Source organism: Xenia sp. Carnegie-2017, unplaced genomic scaffold, assembly GCF_021976095.1.
Source record: "Xenia sp. Carnegie-2017 unplaced genomic scaffold, XeniaSp_v1 HiC_scaffold_20, whole genome shotgun sequence".
Taxonomy (NCBI): domain Eukaryota; kingdom Metazoa; phylum Cnidaria; class Anthozoa; order Malacalcyonacea; family Xeniidae; genus Xenia; species Xenia sp. Carnegie-2017.
Window position 1 is genome coordinate 4,881,710 of NW_025813483.1, and position 8,059 is coordinate 4,889,768.

At 30.5% G+C, this 8,059-nt stretch overlaps 1 protein-coding gene across 7 annotated transcripts; it reads left to right on the forward strand.

Moving 5' to 3' along the window:
- Positions 1-299: 299 nt before the first annotated feature.
- LOC124442933 lies at positions 300-6,684 on the forward strand. Of its 7 annotated transcripts, XM_046993446.1 has the most exons (8): positions 300-402; positions 1,634-1,693; positions 2,932-2,991; positions 3,071-3,130; positions 3,413-3,476; positions 3,989-4,014; positions 4,592-4,790; positions 5,434-6,684. In XM_046993446.1, the coding sequence occupies exons 7-8, from the start codon at positions 4,612-4,614 to the stop codon at positions 6,380-6,382; spliced, it is 1,128 nt and encodes a 375-aa protein (XP_046849402.1). In that variant the 5' UTR covers positions 300-402; positions 1,634-1,693; positions 2,932-2,991; positions 3,071-3,130; positions 3,413-3,476; positions 3,989-4,014; positions 4,592-4,611; the 3' UTR covers positions 6,383-6,684. The 7 variants fall into 7 exon arrangements, with proteins under 7 accessions (XP_046849402.1, XP_046849400.1, XP_046849405.1 ...); XM_046993444.1 differs by lacking the exon at positions 3,989-4,014; XM_046993449.1 differs by lacking the exon at positions 3,989-4,014 and having other exon boundaries at positions 2,935-2,991.
- The last annotated feature ends 1,375 nt before the right edge of the window (positions 6,685-8,059 follow it).

Below are 8,059 nucleotides of genomic sequence, written 5' to 3' on the forward strand. Positions count from 1 at the left end.
AATTAACCCTCCTACTTAGTATCAGTCGTCAGAAATATTTATTGGAAAAGTTGTTGTTTATAATCTTAATTTTTTTGAGCTCTCTTATTGATAAAAATGATATTATATATTTTGCCTCGACGCCTTGTCTTATAAATAATATGTAAATGTGTATAAGTTTTATCAAATTTAACTGAATCATCTCTTCTTCGTGTATTCTCATCAGTCATAGCTAAAATAAAAAATTTGCCCATCTCATTTTATCGTCTCGCTGTTACGAACAGTATTCAATATTTTACAGTAAAAACAGCAGGTGATTAAAATCAAGCATTTATTGAACATTCTAATTTCTTTATTATCAAGAACAAGCAAAGACATCATGTAGTTGGTTGCGTCTTCTTTAATCTTTCTAAATTTGTTAAGGTATGTTGATAATAAAGTTTACATGTCAGGGTGTAATTGTCTGTTCTTATGTCTAGAATTTTGTTATATTTGTCATAAAAAACCTGAATGTCATTTTCGTGGTGGAATTCGCACTTCATATGTTTATATTGATACGTCTGTTGAGTTTGGTGGGATTTTCCCGATAGCACATTGGATAATTTATTATTTCAAAATATGACCATTCTTGCATTATCACCAACAATTAATTTCATTACCCTGTAAAATATCATTGGTACGGCAGGGCTAAAAAATCAACGAGATGAATCAAAATTATGACACGTCACATAATTCAATTATGCATATCATTATGTGCAATAATTTTAATTTTATCTAACATGGCTTTTATCAAGAAGAATTTTTTCCTCATTCTTATAGTCATCTATCTCTTTATCTCATTCCAAACAAAGATGATGACATAAAAACGTTTTGCTAGTTAAGTCTTTAGAAATTGCACATACTTGGAGTGAAAAGCTCACTTCTTCACGTGATAGTACACGGGATTCTTTTCTGGTCTATATTTGTTAAACTTGTTGTAAGATAGACTATTTAAAATATTTGTTTGCGTCAAAAGTTTACAGAATGACAAACCTTTGCATGATAAACTGTCAAGTCCAAACGCTATCAATTTTGAAGTATCTCTGATTACTGAGATGTGACAAACTTATTCGAAAGTAGAGACTTCGAGACTAATTTTCTGAAATTCCCTTTTAAAATAAAGACTGCCCCTAAAATTTTGAGCCACCCAACTTTTACATGCTTCTCAGGCCCCTTATCAAATTATTTGTCTATCTGTATCAAAAGTTTACAAAATGACAAAACTTCACTGACCACGTTTCAAAGTTGTAACGCAGACAATTTCAGAGAAGCTCAGTTTATCGATTTTCTTAACTTCCTAAATTATGAATCTTTAATTTCTGCTCTACCTTCCTTGTAAAAGACTGGCTGCCGCGTCTTCCTTTATGATTATTTCAGTTAGTTTGCATGTAAGTCAGGATATTTAATAATTGAAATAAATAATAGTAAACTATGAAAGGTTTATTAGCATAAAGTTTCCAAGTCAAATCTTTGTTTTTACTTCAGTCATAGCTAAAATAAAAAATTTGCATTTTATATTCCATTGGGTATGAACAGAGTTCAATATTTTACAATAAAAACAGCAGGTGATTAAAATCAAGCATTTATTGAACATTATAATTTCATTATTATCAAGAAAAAGCAAAGACATCATGTAGATGGTTGCGTCTTCATTAATCTCTCTAAATCTGTTAAGGTATGTTGAGTATAAAGTGTACCTATCATAGTGTCATTGTCCGTTCTTATGTTGTCTAGAATTTTGTTATATTTGTCATAAAAAACCTGAATGTCATTTTCGTGGTGGAATTCGCACTTCATATGTTTATATTGATACATCAGTTGAGTTTGGTGGGATTTTCCCAATAGCACAGTGGATAATTTATCATTTCAAAATACTGACCTTTCTTGCATTATCACCAACAATTAATTTCATTACCCTGTAAAATATCATTGGTACGGCAGGGCTAAAAAATCAACAAGATGAATCAAAATTATGACACGTCACATAAATCAGTTATGCATATCATTATGTGCAATGATTTTAATTTTATCTAACATGGCTTTTATCAAGAAGAATTTTTTTCCTCATTCTTATAGTCATCTATCTCTTTATCTCATTCCAAAGAAAGATGATGACATAAAAACGTTTTGCTAGTTAAATCTTTAGAAATTGCACCTACTTGGAGTGAAAAGCTCACTTCTTCACGTGATAGTACACGTGATTTTATTCTGGTCTATAATTGTTAAACTTGTTGTAAGGTAGACTATTTATAATATTTGTTTGCGTCAAAAGTTTACAGAATGAGAAACCTTTGCATGATAAACTGTCAAGTCCAAACGCTATCCATTTTGAAGTATCTCTGATTACTGAGATGTGACAAACTTATTCGAAAGTAGAGACTTCGAGACTAATTTTCTGAAATTCCCTTTTTAAATAAAGACTGCCCCTAAAATTTTGAGCCACCCAACTTTTACATGCTTCTCAGGCCCCTGATCAAATTATTTGTCTATCTGTATCAAAAGTTTACAAAATGACAAAACTTCACTGACCACGTTTCAAAGTTGTAACGCTGACAATTTCCGAGAAGCTCTTTTTATCGATTTTCTTAACTTCCTAAATTATGAATCTTTAATTTCTGATCTACCTTCCTTGTAAAAGACTGACTGCCGTGTCTTCCTTTATGATTATTTCAGTTAGTTTGCATGTAAGTCAGGATGTTCAATAATTGAAATAAAAATTGTAAACTATGAAAGGTTTATTGGCATAAAGCTTCCAAATCAAAACTTCTTTGTGTTTACTTCAGTTTAAGCTAAAATAAAAAATTTTCATTTCATATTCTATTGGGTGTGAACAGAGTTCAATATTTTACAATAAAAACAGCAGGTGATTAAAATAAAGCATTTATTGAATATTTCAATTTCTTTATTATGAAGCAGAAGCAAAGGCATCATATAGTTGGATGTGTCGTCTTTAATGTTTCTGAATTTGTGAAGGTATTTTGATTTTAAATTCTATCTGTAATTGTTTGTTTCTATGTAGTCTGTCACAAATAACTTATATTTATAATTTCAGTACTACGCATGTGTTATACGGACAACACTTGTCAATTTTGATGAAATTTTTAAACAAACGGTAATTTATTTTGGACATTTTACGATTGGAAAATACTGATCTTTCTCACATTAACATAAACTACACATTCCAAAAGTTTATTTTAAATATTATATGTATGGAGAAGCTACAAAATTGACAAGATGAGTCAAAGTAATGACACGTCAAAGAATGCTAGATATGCATGTCATTATGTGAAATAATTTTACTTTTTCTAATATGGCTTTTATAAAGACGTGTACAACATTTTACTTTTTTCATTAATTTGTTACGTCTTATGCAATTTACAAATCTTTTGTTAAGCATATTCTGAATCGTCAACCAAAAACACTCAACAATATCTTAAAGATCTTTGGTTATTTAATTGGTATGTCAACGTACAACCATTAATATTATAGTGAATATAGGACCAGAATATTTACATTGAAAGAGAGTATGAAGTTTATTATCTAGATCTTTATATTTCCCATTTTTCTTGTTACATAACTATGGAACAAATAGTTGCTACAGATTTTCATGATCACTATTTTTGTATTCTTTCTGTGTCTTTGTTGAAAGGCATTTTTGATATGAATAACATTTGTTGTTTTTGATGGTTTTTGATAATTTAACGTTAGAAAACACTTAACTTTCCATCATCATCGCTAGCAATACGATGTAATTAATAAAAAAATTTCCGATTGTTCATTTCAAATATTATTCATACAACAAGTTTAAAATATCAACAGGATGTGTCAAAATAATGACACGTCATTGAATTTTAGTTATGCATGTCATTATGTGCAATAATCTTAATTTTATCTAACATGGCTTTTATCAAGAAGAATTTTGTTCCTCATTCATATAGTCATCTATCTATTTATCACTTTTCTAACACAGATGATGACATAAAGACGTTTTGCTAGGTATGTCTTAAGAAATGGCGCCTACTTTGGGTGAAAAGCTCACTTCTTCAAGTGATAGTACACGTGGCTTTTTTCTGGTCTATAATTGCTAAACTTGTTGTAAGATAGACTAGTTAAAACAATTGTTTGCGTCAAAAGCTCATAAAAATAGTTTGATCATTATGATTTGATTATGCAATCTTAGTGTTTGCAATATCAACAGTAAAACTACTGCACTGTCCTCAATATATTAGGTTAAGCAATGCCAAAGTACATCCGATTGACTTCAATGGTCAGAAACTGGAAGTAGTTATATCTTAATCCTGTGCATCGCATACATTGATACTATAAAGCACTTTTTAGCAGCCATCACATTTTTTATATGTAGCTAATTTATCTACGAGTAATGTTTTTATTTTTAAACCTTATTTCTTGTTTTTAGTATTTGTAGAAGTACTTTTACATGGTTCTACTCATGCTATTAGTTATTATGCCATAAATTGCTTTCGTGAAGAATTTATGCATATTTACAAAGTCCACCACTATAGACCACCTAAAACATCGTAAAATATTTACTACGAAATTGCTTTGATTTTAGAAAGAGACATCGATTGTACAATGAAAGCAGTGGCCGATTTAGATTTTATTGTGGATACATCTATGGATGCTGCCACCGAAATGAAGAAACCTAATATATCTCTTGATGATGATCTAGAGGATGACGACGAATTCTTTGAGAAGAAATTTCTTGACAAAGACTACGGTATTCAATATGATGTTCGTAAATTATTAAAAAGGTTTGTCTCAAAAATATTTACCCCACTTCCCTTATAAATGTTGACTTAAAGAGCATGTTTAAAACGGTCAACGCCACTATTACCTATGTAATTTCAAAAATGAAAAAAATTTTAAAATAGATTATACATGACACAATAGCTACATTTTTTGCGAAAACAAACTGAACAGTGTCAAACAGTTGTGGAAAATAGTTACTTGCGCTAAATTTTTACTAGCCATATATCATGGCGAAACACTCCCATAAATACAATATTTATATATTTTGCCATACAAAGTTCTCTTCTCTTTTATATAGTTAAAGTTGGACTTTTTAGCATTCTAGCAGAAAAAACAGGTTGCATTGAAAGGATGCTCAATAACTATGCTAAATAAAATCACGCGTAATTTAAATCTTTCTGTGTTCACTGATTTTGACTTTTTTCCTGTGAACTAAAAATCAAGTTGCAAATTTCAGTTGGTAATAACATTAAAAACAACATGATTTAGTGATACGTTCACCTCTGAGCAACTTTCTTTTATTGTATCATTAATTTGATTTTAGCATTTTCTATGAATGACAGGAAAATTGTTAAACATAATTCTAATTAATACATGCTGTTTTTGTTGTACTTAATTTATTGAATAGTATTATATATTATGTAGTTTTCCTTGGATTTGTGGTGGTTATGGTGTACGATGGGAACCCCACCTATCTTTGTATGTGACAGTGGCAGCTGAAAGACGAAATGATGAAGATGCCTTAAGAAAAGAAATTGATAAAACTTTTGGATGGGAAGCTTCTCCTTATTTTGAATTTGAACCAGAACCAAAAGGAAAATCGCAGTTTCGATGGTTGTCAGATCTTAAAGTAGTAAAAACAGAAAACGGTCCAAATCCAATGAGTGGAGAGATTCATGAAACAATGGCAAAAGGTTCTGTCACAATGTTTTGTAACAAAGACGAGAAACACTACGCTTTGACATGTTTTCACAATTCATTCATCACTGACGGACAAGTAGCTGGTAACAAATTTAATTTTTCGCACAACTGGAAAGATATAAAACAATTATACGAGAAAATTTCTAAAGGAGAGATCCAAGATGAAAATAGGTATTATTACGTTCCACTTATGGGTGAAGAAATAAAACTTGGAACTCCTTGTTTTCGATCATTTAATGAAAACACTGACATCATGGCCATTGAAGTTGATGACAAAGAAATGATTAATCGCAACCATTTCAAAATCATGCAGCCTAATTGGAAAACAGTTGAAAAACAACTAAGGAAAAGAAATGTAAAGGTTCAGAAATATGTTGGAGGCGCTGAAGGAAAAATTTTAGACATTAGCTATTCACACATATGCAGAGAAACCGGATGTGAAATCTTTAGCAATGTTATCACCATTGAATGCGACCATCCTTTTCTTAAAGATGGAGATTCTGGAATGTTAATATATTTCTACAATGAAGACACAGAACAACACATACCTCTGGGTTACGGAGTCTGCGAACATAAAAAAGATGATGGAAAAATTGTCTATATAGCATTTAGATTGGACGTCGCATTGAAAAACCTAAACTTAGAGAACTGTCTTTGGTACTTGAATGCATAGAATGATCTTGGGCTTATTTTAATGAAGTTTGGACTGAGAATAGTTTATATTCATGTTTTTATTAGTTGCGAAAGTACGTTTTCGTATTCATATACATGGATTTAGGTTTATTGTGTTTATCAATTACTTATTTCACTTTATTTTATTATTATCATCATTTTGGTGTCATTGATGACATGTTCAATTTCACTGTCTTTTGTATTCACTATTCACATACTTATTGCATAATTCTTGTCATTATAATTTATATATTTTTTCCCAAATCCATAATTTTCTCAATAAATTTATGATTGGAGTTGAAATTACAAAATCTTAAATGAATTTCAGATAGTCAAAGTTCAATTCAGGCGAATGATAAAATTTTACCAAACTTTAACAAATATATTTACCATCTCAACACGATATCTTCAGTATGTAAGTATTTTCTGCATCGCTATTGTTTTATAGTTGAGGTAATCATTTTTAGACAAATAATCATTATGTACTCGCTTGCAAAAAAAAAAAAGTCAAACTGAAGACTGCATAAGTTTGCTTAAACAAATTTAAAATTGAAACAATTGTCGTTTATCTGAATTATGGAATGTCTTAAGTTATACTAACAAATGAATAAAGTATAAACTAAAATTAACAGCCACCAGACTTTCTGCACGTACCGTCGTTTAGTTTAGCACAAAATACAACAAAAATGCTCGTAAAACATCATCAATCATTTCTTTAACGCTCAACTGGTGGCGGTGTTCAAATTCATTTTCAACCACAATGTTTCCATTGAAGAATACGTTCCAAAAAGAATAACGGATTTCGCCAGCATTTAGCGACATGTCTTATGAGTCATCGTTAGAGTACAAGATACAAAATCTTTACACATGTAGATATTCATATTTATTGCATGTCATTAACTCAAAAACGCTGGTTTACAAAGAAAAGGCTTGATTTTAATTCTTGGTGTGCAAGTTAGGCCTGTTTCATACGGCGAACTTGACATACACCGAACGCATTTAAAACAAAAGAAAATGAAATGAACTTCCTCCCCTCATTGTCTTTTGTTTTAAATGCGTTCGGTTCATATAAAGTTCCACGTTTGAATATAGGCCTTAATGTCATGGCCCTCATTTTGGACAAATTTAATAAAGCATTTTCCTTATTTAGAATGCAAATGTCATCCAATATGACGAACATTTCATTGTTTTCTCTCTCGCCAGAGAATGGTTGCACACTACCTATAGAAGGTACCTTTTTAAACCTATTTTCTGTGTGACACATAACTTCTGATGTATAGGATTAGTTTAATGGCAGACAGTCAATTGCACTTACTAGCCAATAGGAACAGTGAGCTGGCTAACTACAGTTATTTAACTACAGAGCACCAAACTTCACAGGGAAATGACATGTACTCCAATCGGAAGTCTTTTATGTACTTCCAGAACTTTGGTCTTTCCTAGGTTTTTCTTGAATCAATCTTGAAATGTATGGGTATTTTTGATGAGAATTTTATCAACAGTAAACACCATTTTTTTTCTTATATTGCAAGTATCAAAACTTTCCTGTTGATTTTAATAGTCATGTTACAAACAAAATGAATACAAATGTTGAATGATAAAAAGAAATATCATGAAAATTAATACAAGGTTTTGATAAACTACAAAGTTCTCTACATCCCTTTAATGACTATAGTGT